The sequence below is a fragment of the Dromiciops gliroides genome, chromosome 5 (assembly GCF_019393635.1).
Source record: "Dromiciops gliroides isolate mDroGli1 chromosome 5, mDroGli1.pri, whole genome shotgun sequence".
Taxonomy (NCBI): Eukaryota; Metazoa; Chordata; class Mammalia; order Microbiotheria; family Microbiotheriidae; genus Dromiciops; species Dromiciops gliroides.
The window spans coordinates 87,008,231-87,028,504 of record NC_057865.1 but is presented as its reverse complement, the minus strand read 5'-3'; the positions used below and the strand labels follow the sequence as shown (position 1 = coordinate 87,028,504).

At 37.2% G+C, this 20,274-nt stretch overlaps 1 protein-coding gene across 6 annotated transcripts in view; it reads left to right on the top strand.

Annotated features, from left to right (window-relative positions):
- The window catches only part of RBM33 (RNA binding motif protein 33), a 185,599-nt gene that overhangs the window by 151,707 nt on the left and 13,618 nt on the right, over window positions 1-20,274 (top strand). For all 6 annotated transcript variants that reach the window (XM_043965518.1, XM_043965515.1, XM_043965516.1 and 3 more), the window contains one exon: window positions 1,220-1,408. In XM_043965518.1, coding sequence (XP_043821453.1) covers window positions 1,220-1,408 — 189 coding nt within the window. The remainder of the gene's footprint in view (window positions 1-1,219; window positions 1,409-20,274) is intronic.

Genomic DNA, 20,274 nt, shown 5'->3' with positions numbered 1-20,274 from the left:
TAAGTTCAAACCTGGCCTCAGACACCTTGACTATTACTAGCTGTGTGAGCCTGGAAAAGTCACTTAACCCTCATTGCCCTGCAAAAATAAATAAATTTTAAAAATAGAATTTTAAGGAATATTGTGTTTTTGTATAATCATTACTTCTCATTTGAACCCACATAGGTCATAGAGTTCAATTTAAATTTTTCCCCACTGCCTTTCTTTTTCATTCATCTCTGTATTTCTTAGTAGACTGCTATTAAATATGTTTTAGTCTTTTTTTGCTGAAATTTCATGATGCTTTTTCTAGTGGAAGAGGGCAACTGAATTATATCTAAAAAGTTATCCGTAGTTAAGAAAGCCTAATCTTGGGGGCTTAGGGGAATTCTGTCCAATGAGTTCCCATCCAGAATCTTAGAAATACCATCTGTTCTCCTATCAGTTTAAGATTCATAGAACTTGTTCCTAATCCAGTTTTCAACATGACAATTAAAATATTTACAAAATGGGTTGGACACATCTTGACTCAGTTTGGTGTATCTTTATGGTTCGTTCATACATACTTTTATAGACTTTAAGCACCTGATTAAATGACCTGATTTCCCATTCGAATAGCTTATATTAACTCACATTTATATAATGCTTAAGAGTTAGATAATGCTTTCCTGGCAGTAGCCCAGTGTGTCAATGCAAGTATCATTATCATCACCATCCCCAATTTTCAGATGAGAACACTGAAACTTAGAGAAGTTTCATGATTCGCTTACTTAGGAATTTTAGGTATGACTTCTGATACTAAAACCATTGCTTTTTAAGTCAACCAGGGTACCTCTCAAATGTAAAACTAGTCATCAGTGTTGATGTGTCTCAGACAACAATATGTTGCAATGGAGAGGATCCTAATAGTGGGGAGAGCCAGGGGCTTTAACCCTGACTTTGTGACTCTGGGCTTCGATTTTTTCCTCTACAAAACAAGTTGGATTAGAGGTGATGTCTTATGCTCCTTCCAGTTCCAGAATGCTGCACACTGATGATTAGTGGGTAAAACATTCTGGAAAGATAGCTGACAGTGGACAGGAAGCTGCCAAAGGGGAAATAGCTCACTTGCCTTTGTCAGCTGCTGTATATTTCAATTGATTCTGAGTTAATTGCTTACTTTTCATATTTTGTTATCTGTGAAAATAACTAAAGCTCAGACTTAGTAAATCACAACACTCTTACTTTCTGTTGTTGGCAGGTCATTATGCATGGGAGAGGCAGAGGAGTAGCAGGCCAGATGGGCCGGGGACGCTTGATGCCAAATAAACAGAACCTGCGCGTGGTGGAGTGCAAACCTCAGCCCTGTATTGTGTCAGTTGAAGGGCTTTCTTCATCAACTACTGATGTCCAACTGAAAAACCTGCTGATGTCAGTAGGACCCATTCAGGTAGGTCACCCTTGGTTTATCATCTATATGCCAAAAGGCTTTCATACCCCTAAGCCAAATTAATTCTGTGATATCAGGTGCTCTGTTCTTTATGGGTTGGTTACTTCAGTTTAAAATCATACACTAGAAAGGAAATACAGACTTTTGGTTTACTATGCAACACTAGATATCAGTGGGAACATTTATTACATACAAATGCAGGTACACGATTTAGGCATAAGATTTCATTTGTTAATTCAGATCAGTTGTTCTGTACAGAAGACCATTCTAAAATGTCACGTTAAGCTCTTCAGCACGTTTGTAATTAATGACTTGCCAACAAGAGAAAGTAAGAGGGTTGTGATTTACTAGGTCTGAGCTTTGGTTATTTTCACAGATAGCAAAATATGAGAAGTAAGCAGTTAACTCAGAATCAGTTGAAATATCCAGCAGTGTCAGTAGAAGAATGACAATCTTCTGTAGACTGTTAACACTCTTAAGTAGTAGTTCACTGTCTACCCTGTATCGCCCAAAGTGCTCCTTTTAGGTTTGTAGATGTATAGGAGTCCACGTTTCATGCCAGTTTTCCCAGCGAGTTTAGGCCCTTTTGTATTCGAACTCTTAGAACGTTGTATTGAGCTGGCTGTAAAAGCTTCTCCAGCACTGTTAGAGTGAAAACTTGAAGTGAGCCATCAACATTCCCTTGCATGGTTCAGTTGCTGGAGCCATTATGTGAATAAGGGTACAAAAATAAGCAGGCCATTGGATTTTTCCTTGAAAGAAACCCTATATAGATGTGCATCTGCCCTTTTCTGTTAATGTCCTCCAACACACATCCCATTCCACTTTCACATTTATCTGTGGGTGTGGAACCACTTTAAGCAGCATGAATAATGTAAAAGTTAGGACATGGAATGTGAATTATATTACAAAGTATCTGAGGAAGGTAATCTAGATGAATGTTAAAGCACACTCTAAGCAGAAAATGCAAGTGAGTTATAACAATTTTTTAAAAATCTACCTAAAGACATTTCTCAAAGATACAAGCATAGGTGAAAGCCCTTTTCCAAACTGTGCCAGGCATTAAGTGTGACTAATACTCTTACTTTCATATATTGCATTTTCCTTTCGTATAGAGTGACTTGTTTTTACATTATTTTGTTAACTAAAATGTCTTTGGAAACTCCATTTAGTAGAATAAACTGTCAGGAGCAAGACTTAAAAAACCAGTGCTTAGATATCATGATCCATTGAGTATATTTAAGAGTTATTTTGTCTCTAGAGGAGTCCCATAGCTGATGCCAATTAGCAAGAACAAAACTGAGCACTTTTTATTGATGTTGCCATACACGTGTACATACATACATACATACACGCACACACAATCCACTCACTTTATTGCCACACACAAATTAATGATAGCAACAACAATAACAATAATGACGATGATGACAACAAGGAGGATGAGGACTTGAAGTTTAATGCTAGAGCCAGGTCTGGAGCTTAGTCTAATAGTTTTGAGTTGTGACAAAGTACCCTGTGACCTGTGAGAATATTATTTTACCCATCACAGACCAGTGTTCCCTGGCTGAGGTGGTTCATCCTTTTCTATGTAGTGTCTTTGAATCCCTTGTTCAAGTGGGATAATTTTAGTCAATTAGCCAGCAAACTTATATTCACCTACTATTCCTGACACTCTTTCTTGGGCCTGGGGTACAAAGACAAAGATGAAACTTCTTTTATCTACATGTTGGGGAAACAGTGTGCTCACATATAAATATTTACAGAATATATAAAAAGCCATTTAGGGGAAAGGGACACTAGCTGCTGGCAGGATTGGGAAGGACCTTTTGTACTCGGTCCCTGAACTGAGTTTTGAAGGAAAGTATGGAGTCTTTCAGAGGCAGAAGCAAGGAAGGGTTCCATTCTACCCTGGGCAAAGACAGAGATTTAGTTTCTTACTCAAGGATTCAGTATCAATGAAGTATTTATTATAATATACTGCTTATGATGAGCAGCTGAAGTTCCAATGTTAAATGGTTGTTGTTTTTTAACCCCAGTGAGACATTGTGAAGGTTAGTCTGGGAGAATCTATGATACTAAAAACTCTTACAGGAAAGTTAATATTTTTTTCAGTAAAAATTAGCGTTTCTCTTGGCTTGTACCAAGACAAAACCTTTGTGTAGATGAAGGAATATATATTTGTAATCTAACTGCCTTCTGAGATCACCACTCTGCTTTTAACTGCTATTCCATTTCCATCACAATCCACTGATTCTCTGAACTGAAAAGAATAAGAAAACACTGTATTTTTAAAAATATGTAACCACACTCTTCAGAACATATATGAGGAAGATTGCTAATGCTTAGTAATTTAACACCCCCACCTCCCACCTCTTTTTTTTGAGAAAGAAATAAAAAATACATTAATGTAGTTACTAGCCTAAATTTATTGCATTAAAATTTTTTTTCCCAACTAACTTGAAAGACTGGTCCTAAATACAGCCCCCCAAATCCCTGAGGACTGATTAATTTAGTTCTTATTCTGAAGCCTGTTATTCCTACCTTTCAGAATAAAAGAGTGATCTCATTTCTTGCCAATCAACCCAGGGGAATGTCTTAAGTGTAGGATTTTTATAGATTTAAAACCAAAAGCAAAACCCTCCATTACACCAGAATGTTGGCTTTCCCAATATAAAAAGCTTGCTACAAACTTTTAGCATTATTATGGCAGATATAGAATTTGGCTTCTTCAGGTTACTGCATTAAGTGTAACATGAATTCACTATCATTTAAATATAGATTATTTTGAGGCCATAGAGCATCAGATTTTCAGTAAGAGATTCTCCTGACTTTGTCGTTTGAGAAGGAAAACAGTACCTGGTAAATATTTTGTTTCCTTAGGCTTATGGCACTGCCTAGTGTTCACTTAGGGCAATTGCATGTTAATAAATAACCATAATTAGATAGTACTGTTGTTCTTGGTAAGTAGTTTGTAATAGACAAATCTTAATAATAGAGTAAGCAGGGGGCAGCTAGATGGCGCAGTGGTTAAAGCACCGGCCCTGGATTCAGGAGTACCTGAGTTCAAATCCGGCCTCAGACACTTGACACTTACTAGCTGTGTGACCATGGGCAAGTCACTTAACCCCCATTGCCTAAAAAAAAAAAAAAATAGAGTAAGCAGAATAATTAGCTTTAATTCATGGGGTACATTGTCTTGCTTGGGGAAACTGAGAACTATTCCATTAAAGTACACACAGACAACCAATATGGTTGTGGACACTAAGATGTTTAACTTCCCTGAGCAGTACTGCAAGGAGCATTAGTATGAACAACAGCACTAGCTCACATTACATCAGGTTGTGCAAATTGTCTTCTTTACTTTCCCTGTTACTATTTAGGGCGCTGCCATCTTCCCAGTCACCCACGCTCACAGCATCAGGTTGTCCTTGACTCCTCTCTCTCCTCTCCATAGTTCAGTCCATTCCTCGGCCATCACAGCTCCTCTCCTCCAGAGCCCTTTCTCTGCCCACGCAGACGTCACTCACTGCTCCCCCAGACTAATGGGTCTCTCTTCCTCAAGTCTCATCCCACAGCAGTCTATCCTTCCCCTCAGACTATGGCACCCTCTGGTGTCTTCCTCTTTTGATCTCTCAGGGTCACATTTTAAGCCCTCCATTTGGCATCTAAAGCTCCTCATAACCTGGACCTTTCCTACCACATTCACTGCCCCTGTGTCACCCTTCTGTATAATCCAGTTGTACTCACCAACTTGCAGCTCCTCCTCTGTGACTGGACATTCTGTCTCCTTGCCTTTTCATACCTGGAATGATCTCCTCCTTACCTTCACCTCTTAGTTTCTCTCACTTCCTTCAAGACTCAGCTCAAATCCTTCCCTCTTCTAGAGGCCTTTTCTGACCCGTTCCTGACCCCATCCAGTGCCTTTCTCTCTGAGATGACCTTTCTACTCCCTATCTAGTTATTTACATTTAAAATGTAAACTTCCTGAGGACCTTTTGTCTTTCCCTTTCTTTTTATCCTCAACCACTTAGAATAATGCTTGACTTATAGTAAGCACTTAATACACAATTTTTTATTGATCCTCTATGTTTTTTTAAGTAGTTTTTGTTTATTATCCCCATTTACAGATTAGGGCAGGTTCTGGATAGAGTAGTGGGCCTGGAGTCAGAAAGACCTGAGGTCAAATCTGGCCTAAGACACTTATCAATTGTGTGACCTTGGGCAAGTCATTCAATCCTGTTTGCCCCAGTTTCCTCATCAGTAAAATCCCAAATGGAAGGGCAGCTAGATGGCACAGTGGATAGAGCACTGGCCCTGGAGTCAGGAGTACCTGAGTTCAAATCCGGCCTCAGACACTTAACACTTACTAGCTGTGTGACCCTGGGCAAGTCACTTAACCCCAATTGCCTCACTTAAAAAAAAAATCCTAAATGGAGTTATGAAGAGTCAGATAACTGAAATGATTGAACAACAGCATCAGACTAGGAAACAGGCTCACAGAAGTGTCATGATTTGCTGAAGATCACACAGTTATTATCTGAGGTATAAAATAAATTCAGGTCTTACTAATTCCAAGACCAGAGCTTGCTCTAAAATACCATATTGCCATTTGTGGTTGAATTTGACAGTAATACCACCATGAATAGAAAGGTACGTGCTTTTTCATCAGAAGTTTCATAATATAAATATCATTAGGTATATATTCCGTGACTTTGAAGGAGTTAAGATGATAAAATAGTAACTAAAAATGTTAGATGTGCAATGAAACAGAAAATATGTATGTGGGGGTCATTGAGTCAGAGGATAGGGAGTGGAGGAGAACGGCATAGAGGGCAGCATCAGCAAGAAGGTAAGCAGGGCAAGGCAAAGATTGAGACCATGATAGCTACCTCAAGGTAACTGTGCTATCCATAGACAGGTAGACATAGAATGTTCTGGTACACCACCCCTGTTTCCCTTTGTGCCTTGTGAAATGGGGGGAGGGGAGGGGAGGAGAATCTGGAACTTTGCCTAGAACATCTCCCTATTTCTTGCATATGTCTAAAATTAAAATGCAGGAAGAAATGAGATTGAAGCATTTTCACAATGTTTAAAACACAGGTACTTGTTAAATTTAATTTAATTAAATAGCATTTATGATGTCCCTGTCCTTGTACTAGATTCTGGAACTACAAGGACAAAAGCAAAACAATGCCACCTTCAAGGAGCAGCCTTACAATCATCTGATCAAATAATTGACCAGGTATTAGTAAACTCCTTGAAGGGTGGATTACTTTTTTGAAAGGGGAGAGAAGGTAAAGGGAGCATGAAGGCATGGGGTATTGAGAACTTGAAATACCACCAAGATACACTGGGGATAGGAAACACTCTTCTACTCTTAACACTTCTGGGCTGGGCATGGTGGCACTTTACTCTAATCTCTGCTTACAGGGAGGCTAAGGCTGGTTTATAACTGGAGCTCAGAAATCAGGTGTCTGTAGGAAGCCTGGCACTGATACAGTGAGCCCCTGGGAGCAGTCAGCCCCCAGATCACCTAAAGAGCGACAGCTCAGCTAGCGTCGGGAATGGAGCTGGTGAAAGCTCCCTTGCTGATTGGTTGTAGGCTCAGGCCTGTGAGTGGTGGTGCACCTCCAGTCTAGTCAAGATAGGGAGAGCCAGCCTTTAAAAATAAAACCAAAAAAACCTGCTTTGCCCAGGACCAGCCTGGTTCAGCTGGGCTGAACAGACAGAATCTGCTGTGCTCTCGGGGGTATTTTTGTCATATTGCTGCAAATGGCAATCAGCTGTTGTGCTTGATTTGTTCTGTTTTTTCAACAGCTGACTTTGTATGAAGCAGCTTAGTTCTGAGGGCTTTTGTTAGTAGAGGGATGCAGCCTGTCACACATAAAGAACATCCTTCCCTTTTCCTCATGTCTTTCTTTGTTCCTTTCCCTTCCTTTCCCTCTGCTCTTCAGAAGAGAGGGCTGTCCATGTATTAGCAACTCCATGTAGCATATTTTCCTCATTTTAGTGCCTTTTTACTTAACTATTGGGTTCTGTCTAGTTAGGTAGGAATGCCTTGTTTCTCAGACAGAATACTGATTAGCATGGTTCTCTTATAAATTGTGCCCTTGAAGCAGTAAGCTGTGAGCCCTATAGATATTTTAAAGTATCAGAGAATTGCCTCTGTTGGTAAATCACTGGTGAGTTCCATTCACCTTTGGGATTTCAGGACATGTAAAATTCGAGCTGCCTGATGGCAGGTTCATTTAGTGAAATGTCATCAAGCTAGTCTAAATATCATGCTTCGAAGTGCCTGCTGTTCTCATGTAGTTCCATCCTCTTTATACCTGATTTCGTTTCATGCCCTGGATCCCTTTTTCACGACTTGTACTAAAAGAGAGAGTGACAGAGACAGAAACAGTGAGTTAGTATATTTCATATGTTGGGAAGCAGTTCCCATGTTGAACAAGCTACATTCCCTAATTGTAGGGGGAACTCTGTTAGTTCTACCTGTCTTTTTAAGCCCGATGCTGCGATAGCAGATGGCCGGCAAGATTCCATCTCATGTTACCAGACCTTGAAGCAGATCAGGGTTTTAATGTGTCTGGAGATCCTAATGATAGATTAAGATCTCCTATGACGTATCACCTGACACAAACCACTATGCTGTGGAGAACTGAGGTGACAGGTGTGTAATCTGGAGAAACCTTAAAGGATCTTAAAATGCAAACTAATATTTTTACATGGCTCATAACTATAGAAGTGTGGCTAAAAATATCTTCCAGTTTTACTTCAGAAGGATTACAGTAGCACATGGGATTGAATATGGTTGACTTTTTTTTTAAGGGGATATCTTTTCCCTAAGAAATGAACAAAAATCTACCTTAGGAACCTAGGTTAGAATTTACGTGTCCTTATATTCATGGGAAAGCATATCTGTATTCAGAAGGGTGCTTTGAATGATATGATTCATGGAGATTCTAGAATGGTGAGTTTTTATTGACTCTGATTCTGCTTCAAGTTCCACTGAATCTGAGATTTTTTTATCTAACTTCTTTGTTTTCTTGGTCTACTTTTACAAATAATAAAATTTTAGAGATATTTCTATAATATCACTGGACAGACAAGGAAGTGAAAAGACAGAATAAGATCCCACAGTCTTCTGATCCCAAGATCTATCACTGTGTTCAGTCTTAGCACATTGTCTCTTATTGATGAACATGTAATTGAAATTCCATTCCATTGTATTTTAGATAGGTACAAAAATTAATATCATGTACTAGATAAGTATTTAAAGACTTTCTCACAATGAATATGACTAATAAAATAATAACTGAATAATATAAAAGTCTAACCTTAATTTTATAAAAATAGACACTAACTTCCATATAATTGAAATTAATTCATCACTCCACATTGACTTTTTTTGTTATATTAATCATTTAAGTCTTAGTATCTCTCCTTTTCAAAATAAATATTTAATTTGTTCTACCAATCTCTCATAAACCAACCAGAAATTTAAATTATATAAATAATATTTTCCAGTCTTATTTTATAATAGTCCAGGAGAAGTGTTAAAAGAACTAGGAACTTTCTATGTCTATACTTTTCTTGGATTCTTTGTCCCCAAGTATTTTTGGACAGCTTATGGGCTATTTTTCAAAGATAATATAAAACAAAAAAATTCTCTTTAAGGATGCCCAAGATAGGTCATGAATTAGACAATTTGAGGGCTTTATATTTTTTTAATGCCCCCAAAAGAGGGAAAGGGTTTTACTGACTCAAAACAATAGGAAATTGAGAGGCAAGTGTACTTTGAATTTTTTTCAAGACTACAGGCTGGTTAATAAAACAATTTTACAGTTATTGATCAAATGAAATAATGTATTTATACCTTTTTAATTCTAAAGCATTAAAGTAAATTTGAACAGTTGCTGCCATCATAGTTTTCTTTCTTCCTTGGAGTGGGGAGGGGGGAGTCTGGTTTGAAGACTATATGAAAAAGAATGACAGTTTAAGGTTCACTAAATCACTCATCAGATGACCATTCACTCTTATTCTTTGACAGCTAAAGATTCTTTTTGACATCTTGTTTTAATTCCATAATTACGTGACCAAAAAAAAGCCAGAATTTTATTTTAATGATGCACAGCTTTTTTCAGCCTAGTAAGAGAAAAATGAGTCAGTATTGGAGAAAGTGGGGACAAACAGAGCCTGGTTAGCAGACATTTCATTCTGCCTCTTTTTCTGTTTACCCTTCTCCTAGAGAATCAGAGAATGGCACTGAAACCAAACCCAGAAAGAGCTACTCCAACTTGTGGTACTGTGAACTGACCTCTCTTTGATCTTAATGGAGCCACTATCCAGACCAAAGAGTTGTTTCTCTTATCCTCTCATGAGAACCCCATCAAAACAGTTAACAATGCTGTGATATCTCACCCCCCCCCCCAGTTAAATTGAAACAAAACCACAGTGTCAAATGATCTTTCAAACCAAACCAGAGGGGCAGCTAGATGGCGAAGTGGATAGAGCACCGGCCCTGGAGTCAGGAGTACCTGAGTTCAAATCCGGTCTTAGACATTTAATACTTAACTAGCTGTGTGACCCTGGGCAAGTCACTTAACCCCAATTGCCTCACTTAAAAAAAACAAAAACAAAAACAAACCAGAACTAGTCTAGCAGGTCAGAGCAATACTCTCCAAGGACTTTTGGAAGTCTAGCATGGATTGCTACCTTCTAATCTGTGCCAGTTACAGCTTGAACACATATCATTTGAGTACTTTGAAAGAAACTGAATTAAATGAAACACTACTTTTAAAAAGTTTAATTAGAAAATCGAAATGTTGGGCAAACTTTAGAAATAGGATTGTTTTAATGAGAAATGTGCATTTTATGAAAACTGATGTTCAAAAATAGATAAGTTTCATGTGGCTGGTAAAATTGGTTCTAGTAATCTTCCAACTTTTACCCAATTTTTATATGAGGTTCTTGAGATTATTTGGAGAAAAAATATAACTATAGTAAAAATTTTGTGACTATGTGCTTTACTATAAACATAAGATTAATAATGTTGAAACTCAATATGTGTTCTAATAATGAATAACTACTATGGGATTATTATAGAAAAAAATCTTCTGAAAGAAAATAGGAAGTTAAACTCTAAATTCCAAAGTAAGTAACTTGGAATTAATCAATTTTGTGTGTATTTTCCTAGCACCTGTATTTGGAATCCAAAAGACAGAACCTAGTGAAGTAAGTTTCTAGGCTATTTTTACTGCTGTGGGAAAGTACAGCCAACTCTTGATTATCTGAGCTAATGGTGAATAGGTGAGAGCATAAATAATTGAAATTGACAATAATCCCCAAACCTCAGCTTTGACCAATATCTTTAGTCTCCTCTCCCACCCCCCAAAAAAAAAGCTTTTATCAAAACTTCAAACAAGTAATAATAATTTCTGACTTAAATTTCAGCACTTTGTATTTCCTCTTCCCATGTGCTGATAAGCAGTGAAGCCATCTGAAAGCAAGCATCCAAAGGGGTAAAGAAGGTCCTGAATAATCTGTAACTGGATTATTCTTATATAATCAAAAGTTGACTGTGCAACAGGCTATTAAGATAATTCCTAATTCAGAAATATTTCCAAAAGTTGAAAAGGTTTATACATAAAAAATATAAATTTATAAATATATATATATATGTTCTTGGATATCTAGTTTTTAAAAAGACATTGTGTAGTTTAATTCCTCCCTCTTCCCCCTTTTTTTTCTTTACTGGGAAATTTTTCATTACTTGAAAGCCTACATAAGTTGGTCCAAGTTTGAAGAAAAACAAAATAACATAACTTAGCCTGGCTTTTTAGGCCCTTATATACCCCAGTTCATTCTACTTTCAGTTTCTCTCTCTCTCTCTCTCTCTCAGCTTTTGTGCTCAGATTATTTTTCTTCTTCATTAAGTACAGTTTCTGTGCTGTTAGATTTACATTTATTATTTGGGTTTTAAAAAATATTTACTAGCAAAAACAAGTGGCTTTCCTTAGGCCAAGTGTTGATGTATTAAATGTTTTTGCTTAGAGAACTTTGAATACATTTAGCATTTTATTACTGCTTCTCTATAGTCAACCTTGTAAACAAAAAGGGCTTATCATTCTTTCATGCCTTTTTTACAATATTTGCATTTCCTCACATTATGGTAGAAAATATTTTTGGTGATAGGCTTGCTGAAATTATATTGGAGTAGAATTGTTCTATATTAAAACCATTTAGTAATAAAATACTGTTAATCTTAAAATAGCTAAAAGTTTTCTAATGGATTTCCATCACAGTTTGTAATTTTTAATAAAATAAGTGTAGCCAAGTTTAAGTGCTTATTCATGTTTTCCGTGGTTGCTTTTTAACTCACAGCCACTACTACCCCAATTAGTTATGTTCAGATTTCCCCTTAAGTTCTACTGATCAGATCCTGTCCTTCTTGGTTTGGCCACTTTAAGGATCGCCAGTGGCAAATAGATTACTACTTTCCCTCAAAGTGGAGATGTGATTGTTTTACCTTCTCCCTGTCTCTGCCTTGTGAAGTCCTTTCACTCTCCACCTATTCTTTGAAATTTGTCCTCTAGCTACCCCCAAATCCAGTGTCATTCTGACCTACTTTCCCTTTCCAATTGAGTTTCAGGAGGAAAGACAGCAGTATATTATCCACTGTTTGAAATGATCTATTATAGTTAATAAAGACACAAGGCATTTATGTGTAAAAATTCAGGTCGAGTTACAAATGTTAAGGATATGAATGTAGCCCCAGTTCAGAGTTCACTGCATTGTGTTAAATTGACTCTAAGCAATATTGAGGTATTTGTCTAAGTAATCACATTCATAGTCATTGTGTTAAGATTTTCAGTGGCTAAATATAGCTTCTTCTTCTTTTTTCCCTAATTGGTTGTGACAGGAGGCTGGAGCCTAAAACATTGGGAGAATGCCCTGCAGTAGTTGAGACAAAGAACCCTAACGTTGTTGTGAGGATCAGTTATTAGCTAAAGAGCTGAAGATGGCTCAGGAAGGGGAGAGCAGAGCAGCCAAAGGCAGAGGACTGGCAGAGTGCAGCTGATTGGATAACTGTTCAATTTCCACATTTACTTTCAAAAATTCAGATTTTCCTTTTTTTTCTGGAAGAAAAAACCTTTGTGTTTGATCCCCTCAGTGAGCTAAACCAGCGTATACTTCTCATGTAAATAGCCAAATATGAGGAAATGTGGTAACATGAGGACAGATTGTTTGCTTTGTGTAATTTATCTTACTTACAAAGTCCTATGTGGATGATTTTTAAATTATTTCGCTCAAAGTTTTTCTTAGTACACCATAACATTTTCTTTGGGATTTCTTTATTAGTACCAAGAAAGGTTTGGAAATATAATGAAACAAAGCTCTGAATTTATTGGCTAAACATGGTGCTGTCTATCCAAGAGTGAACTTGGAAGGTCAGAAATCCTGCTTGGACAGTGATTTGATTCGTTTGTGACCTTGACTTAAAAATATGTTTTCTGTCCAAAACAGTTGGAAAATTCTGAATGGCTAAGGTTTTTGTAGCACTCTTTGTTGTAAAGGGTTGTTACAAATAAAAACATGATAAAATGACCTGCTTCTCTTACGTGATTACAACAATGCACACAGAGGGTAAGAAAACAAGCTACTTGTTTGCATTTTTAAAAAATGTATACTTTTTTTTTTAGTGAGGGATGCTCTGTTTCCATTGGTAAAGATATTTCATTTGTGAATATTAAGATACAAAAAAAGTTCAGTTTCTAAGAGCAGAATTTATAACTATATTGAACAAATGTTAAATGAGCTTGTTCCAAACTGTCCTATGTCAAGTATTTTTAAAACAAAGGTGGATTCTAGGGTTCTGTTTTTCCCCCAAACTTTTTTTTTTAAAACAAGAAAAACTATTAAAATGGGCAGGCTTTTTTTTCCTACTAGTCAAATAATATATATTTGTTTACATACCTGTTTGTAATTATTAGCTTCTTCCCCCTTTTACTCTAGGTTTTAAAATTTTCTTTTTAGAATATTTGTGAAGTCTGCACCTGTGATTACAAGCAAAAGCTTTGTGGCTGTTTAACAGTGACATTTTTTGTTTAGTTTGTTTTTTCCCAGTAGAAATAATTTCTCACAGAGGGCCAAGTAGTGACTAATTTGCAAAGTCAGCCTACTTTTGTAATTTTGCCATGGTAAATGGCATGTAAATGATAGAAATCCTTTATTTCCTCTTGATCATTGTCTCTCAAAATGGGGATCATCCCTTCAAAGAGGAGCTGCTGCTGGGAGGTGATGAACACCAGCTCCTTGCAGCCTCCTGTGCCTGATCCCGGTCTAAGAGCCTTCTACTCTTGGTACCAACTCCTTCTGTCAAAATGGTGCACGTTCCTATCTTCCTCAGGCAACCACAACTGCTTATGGCTGTTCAGGGTGGTGAGTAGCACAGAGTATGGTATTCCTAGGCTTTTAATTTAGTTTTATTTTGATGAGATTAGTGGGGTGTGGAAAGTTTCCTTAGTAATAGAAACAGATGGGGAAAGTTTGAGAAATGCTCTAAATTAGTGACTGTTACAATAAAATATGTTTTTAAGTGTTCCACAGTGCTACCTTCCAATTAGTGCCGATACATGGATAAGGTGAGAGTACGAGTCAGAAAATAGACTGCAACTTATCCAAATTTTAACCAGAGAGTCATTTAAGCAGACTCATTCCCTCTCCCACCCCCCACCATGTTCTCACATGCACATGCACACACACACTCACAATATTGTACAGTAATAACTGATATGCATAATGATGATAAGATACCATAGTGCCCTTTGATCCTTAAAAAAAAATGAGGTTGAATTATGTTTCATGTAGTTTTAAAGTTTATTTTTTACTGTATGTTGATTTAAAAAAATGTTAACCCCCTCAATTGTAGCAAGGCTGATTCTTATAACCAGAATATTCTACTTCCCAACCATTTTAGATAAGCAGGTGTTTATTGTATATAATCGCAATTGTAATTTTTGCTATTAATTGAAAAAAAAAAGTTGAAACCTTTTAGTGTAGTTTCTGGTCCCAGGTATGTAAAATCCTTTTTCTTTGTAACTGACACCAAAGTGATGGGGTAAGCAAGTGGAATCTGTTTTAACTTTGTCTATTTCCTTAAGGCTTCTCATTTTCTTCCCTCTGGGCTATACCACTCTTAAATGTTGCCAGAGGTAACTAAAATGTGGTAGGGAAGACAGATGTTCTTTACCCTCAGATTGTTGCCAAAAACAATATAAATCTATCCCTTTGGTCCCAGTGAACCCCAGCAGAGCAACTTCTGTTGGATTCTGATAAACGTACACCATGTAGACTCTGTATTCTGAAGACGACTTACTCTGGTTTTCTATAAATTAAGTATACCTTAGAGTACAGCTCACTTAGTTTTAAAACAGAATCTTAAGCTGTATAGACAGTTTTGCTCCTGTAAGAAGGTATGTTTTCTTGAGGTAGTGAGGTGTTAGTGTTAGCAAAAGAAATGGTGTTCAAGACATCAAAATCACTTTAGTCTTTTTGTAAAAATTTTCTTGTGGCCGTTTAAAAGCAATAAGTGAAAAACAGATTGGATTTCTACAGCAAAGGAGGCTAACTTGCCCTAAATATAGGAATAAGCTTAGACTCTTAATAGCATGTAAATTATCCTGAAATTACACAGAATTATAGATTGTGAGGATTTTCATGGCTAATAGTGGTGAAATTTAGCATATAAGTGAATGATTGTGCAGATTATAATTGGGATCATTGAATATAAATTCAAAAGGCTACTAACTAAAGTGGCATTCACTTTTAAGCATTTTACTGCTTATGTTAGTATAATAAACTCTCAGAAATCATCTGGAGAGGTGGTGTCTCTGGAAAATGAAATGTAAATCAGGACTGAATTCAAAGGCATTTGTATCCTTTTTCTTCTGGAATACTCATAAGCAGGCCTGCACGCCTTGCTGGTTTTTTGTTTTTTTTTTTTAAACTGAACTTGTTAGTATTTTACGTCCTAACTTCAGTTTCACTAAAAGGCATTGTTGACCACATCCACTCAGTTATTCAAGGTGGGCCATTTAAAATATTTGTCATGGTTAAAATAAGCAAACTTTAAAATTTGCCTCAAAAATCATGCAGTGTCACATGGCTATCTAATTAGGAGCAAATGGCTTTAATCAATTTTTCTTTTCACATTGGCATTCTCGTCAAATGTACTTGCCTATGTTCCCACCAAAAATCATTAATGCTTTACAATCAAGAGTATTTTCTGGCAAAGGGGGAAAAAAAAACTTGGAGAAGAGAGAGACCTGGAGGGGAAGCTCAAGAACAGTTAAGAGCTCCCTGGGCTATAACATTTAAAAAGCGTCTGGAAAAAAAAAAAAAGCTGCTGGCATTAGTTTCATTGGTTAAATGAAACTTGAGTATCTCTCTCTCCTCTACCTCCTGTTTTAAGGAAGTGTAATTTTTTTTTTCTCTTGACTCATTCCGCTCCTTCCCCCTGCCTGAATTAATTGGTTAAGTCTTATCTAAGCCTTACCTTTTACATAATGAATAATTTAAATTATCTCCTTTTCATTTAATGATTATTATTGAATGTCACAGGCCTTCATTTTGTGGTATGTGCTTGGTCAGCCCAAGAAAGTGAAAATGAATTTGTGATTAGGAGTTTAAATGTTTTGCTGCTTTTTTTTTTTTTTGCTAGAAAGAAAGAGAAGTACAGTTGTTTAAACTCAGGTTTTATATTACATATTTATACTATGTGTATTCAAAAAGTGATGTGTATTGGAAAGGGCATGAGACTGACTTCTGAGCCTAAGCCTGCCACTCCTTGGCTCCTTGACCTTGAGTAAGTCACTTCTCTCTGGGCTTCCATTTCCTCATATAGTTAGCAGACACTTATTAGGTGACTTTAGTGTCTATTATTTGCAAGGCACTGGGGATACGAAAAGTGAAACACCACCTAGTGCCTGCATCAAAGAGCTTTAATATATTAGAGAATGAACCAAGGGGCAGCATCTCCAAGGGCCCTTTGAGCTCTGTGCAGCATTCAATGGGAGATGACAAGACAAGATTTTTTTCTTGTTGGCCTCTTAATTGAGAATTTTGCATGTTGTTGCCTAAGATAAATTAACAAACACCATTGCTGCATTTGAACCCAGTGTTTACCCAAAAGCATTAGCAGCAATAATGTGCCTAAGCCACTGCTAAGTCCTGGAGCAACAGAGGTATTGGAAAAATCCTGCCAGAAGAAAAAGAGAAAATTAAAACACAAGTGAAAAAGAAAGGTGAACTATGAAAGAAAAAACTTGAAAATGAGAGTAACGATGAGAGGCCCACCCACTAGGTAAAATTGATTTGAATTTGATTTATTAACCCCATATGAGAAATGACAGAATTTCACATTCCCCACTGCCCTCATGTGGTGGCCAGGAAGAATAGCATCCTCAGGTTAAAGCAGTCCAAATGCCGCTGAAGTGAGTTATGGTCATTTGTGGGAAACCGGACAGTTGCCTCAGAAGAGAATATGGCTTCTGTCTCTGTTTAATGTTGGAAATAAAGCACTCCGAGTGCCATAGCAGAGGTTTTCTGTGAGAGAGAAAGAGGGAGAGAGAACACATTGTTTTATTTAAGGCACCACAGTTGATTTTACTTTACCTGATAATTTAGTGGTAAATTAGTCTTAGTGATCTCTGATACACACTCCTCCTTCCAACTTTTCATTCCTTCCGAAGAAAAGGAAAGCTTGGTTGTGTTCTATTGACTTTGATTTTCAAGTAAATGAATGAAGAAACTAAAAATGTCCTTTGTTCCCTTTTCTGCCTTCATTACTTACTTGCATTATTTTGTTTTGTTTTTTAATTAGTAACATACTCTGGAAAAATTAGAAACCATTTACCTTTTGGATGATGACCAATTTGCAAATTGTTAACAGTGCTATTTAATTTAGAAACCTTAAAACTTTTATTCTATGTAATGACTGTTAGAGGAGAAAGAAAGTCAATTGTATACATAATCAGTTCTTTGGGGGAAATGTTTTAGTATTTCTAGATCCCTTCTAGTCGTGGTTATTGATAGGATTTCTGTGGTTATTAAAGCCCGATGTGCTTCTTTTTGTACAGTGAACTTCTTTATAATAATTTGCAAAGGACCAAACATTTGTAGCCTTGTGTTTCTTCAGCAAGTCATTTGCTGAGGCTTTAAAATGAAATGTTACATCAGTAAATTTTAAACAAGGGCATGTGATAATAAAGTTTATTATGAAGTTAATATCTCTATCAGTTATTTTTTCTTCCATTATAAACTCGAGGGCAGCAAAGTTATGATTTGCCCCCAAAGAAATAAAGAAACAAACACACAAAATGTGGTGTCAATACAGGGAGATTTTTTTTTAAAAACAAAGTTTCAATCCAGTGGATTTTTTAAAAAATAAAGTCAGTACATCTTGTTTTGTACCTCCCCTGACTCCTGACTTCACAGTTAGATGAACACAGTGTCTTATATACAAACTTATTTATAGTCGAAATTCCTCACCCTGTTGGTTGGGATAAAATGGTCAGCCTCACACACAATAGAGCTACTAACCAGTTCCCTGTTTCTGTTTCCTTCCTCCAACCCTTCCTTGAAGCTTGCAATGATGAGCCTGGAGAGTATAGTCAGAAGACATTTGACTATCCCACCTCCACCCCTTTGTCTACACATTACAACTCCCTTCAAGCCTTTACAAAAAAACCAGCCCTGGCTCCACCAAAAAGATTGAAGACTTGTGTTAAAACTCCCTTTTCCCCCAAGTGCTTTCTGATTAAATATATGTAATATTTATGTTTTTTTTAATATACATGTTTTGATAGATTCTTTAGACCTACCTTAACCGTCCTCATCTCCTTTGCAATTCAGTTGTGCCTCAATTTAAGCACACTTGATATATGAAAATCCTAATTTTCAAAAATTGCAAAATAAGTAGTGATTAATTGCATTAAAGGGAGATACACAATAGGATTGCTTTTATTAACAGGCTGTCCACCTGTGTTTAAAATAAGACTATTTACAAAAAAAATAGTTTTGGAACCAACTTTTCAGGAACCCATCTTATGGCATAAAGCAAGATCTTGTCCCCTGACATTTATGACCTGAAAAAAAAAGTGCCAATGACTCTACACCTTATTGAGTTGAGTCCCTGCTCTCTTTCCACAAATTATTTGTTCCAAAGTAGCTCTGTGGGGAAAAGGTTTTATACATACACATGACTGGCCCTCTGTCTCTCAGGCATGCCTTTTGAGTTTTTCCTGTATTGGGCATGGATTTGTATAAACCCATCCACATTTTTACTTAGGCTTCCTTTGAGTAATTGCTCCTGTTTACAAGACAGAGAATACAGATGTAATCTGTGTCCGTGAAACTGAGCAGAGCTTCCTGGGCTGATGAAGCCAGTCAGTGAAGTTTGAATTAATAGCATTTTATGAACAGCAGAGAAATGCAATATTAAAAATGTAAGTCATGTGAAACTGGAAGACTATTCAGAGCATGGAGGTGAACACATTTATGCATCTATTGTGTGATTAAATTAATACTTTTTAAAAACACACACCAGAACTTAGACATTTTACACTTTAAATGATTATCTTTCGTTCTCTGCATTGAGAAGCCATAAACTTCATCGATGTTCTTGACTAAGGCATTTTTTTTTTACACTTGCACTTTGGAATTGGTTTAAATTCTTCATTTCCAGTCTTTTGAATACCATCAGTGAATTTTGAATACCACCAGTGGTTTCAGGTCTGCATTGTTCAATTCAGCAGATATTTGATTAAGCACCTACATTCTTCAAGGGGGTGCAAAGGTGACCGTGAAAAAGATGAAACCATCCCTGCCTACAAGGGACCTTACAGTCTTCTGGGTAATAGGTGTCTTTCAGTCATGCCAAACAGCACCCAAGGTCAAAGCTACGCCTTAGCACAAAAGATGGGTGAGCCATTGGGACCCCAAACGGGTTTTTTAAAAGTTCATTGAGAGCGGGAACATGGAGAAGCCAATTGTCAGTGAGCATTATTAAGTGCCTACTACAAATGCCCTCCTTTTGGGTCATGCAGAATCTCAAAAGTACATTAGCATTTTACTCTGAGAACCTTGATGGATTTCCTGCATTGATTCTACAGGAACAAGACTATTAAGGTCAACAATAAAACTCAGCTTGGGGTTTTGATAGATATCCTGTATTGGGTATTAGAGATACTGTGAGTTTTCCACTGTAGAGTTGGGTATTGTATTTTTAGATCATATTGGACGGGCCTGATTTCCTAATCAGTTCATGTTCCCTCAAATCTACCTACCACTGTCGCCCAACTCCCCTTGAAAGATCCCTTCCCTGTGAGGTGTTCTCATCAGCCTGCACAGACCATTCATCAGATTCCATGTCATTCCTCCGGGGTCAGAAAGCATGGAGTCTGTGGAAAGGGACTCCATGACCCCTCCTCTCCAGGCTCTAGTTTCCTTATCCCTAAAACAAGGAGACTTAGACCTCTTAGGGCTGAACCTCTGATCTTGACACTGTAAGCAGAAAGGGAAACTCAGAAGTCTGTCGTGTAAAAAAGGATTGTGAAAGCATTGCACACAATTAGAGGCTGCTCATGGTACAAGAACGATCTGCTCCTCCTTGGAGGATTGGGACGGCTCTGTCCAAAACAATTTGCTTTTGTGCAGTGTTCTGTAAACCCCGAAAGAACCACATCAGTGTCATCTGGGTGGTGCTTTCCCTTCCTTTTTGTGGCTGATGGGTGAGGCTAAAGGATTCGGTCAGGGCTCGGAACCCGGACTGGAGACCAGCTCCCCTCGCTCCTGGCCACGGT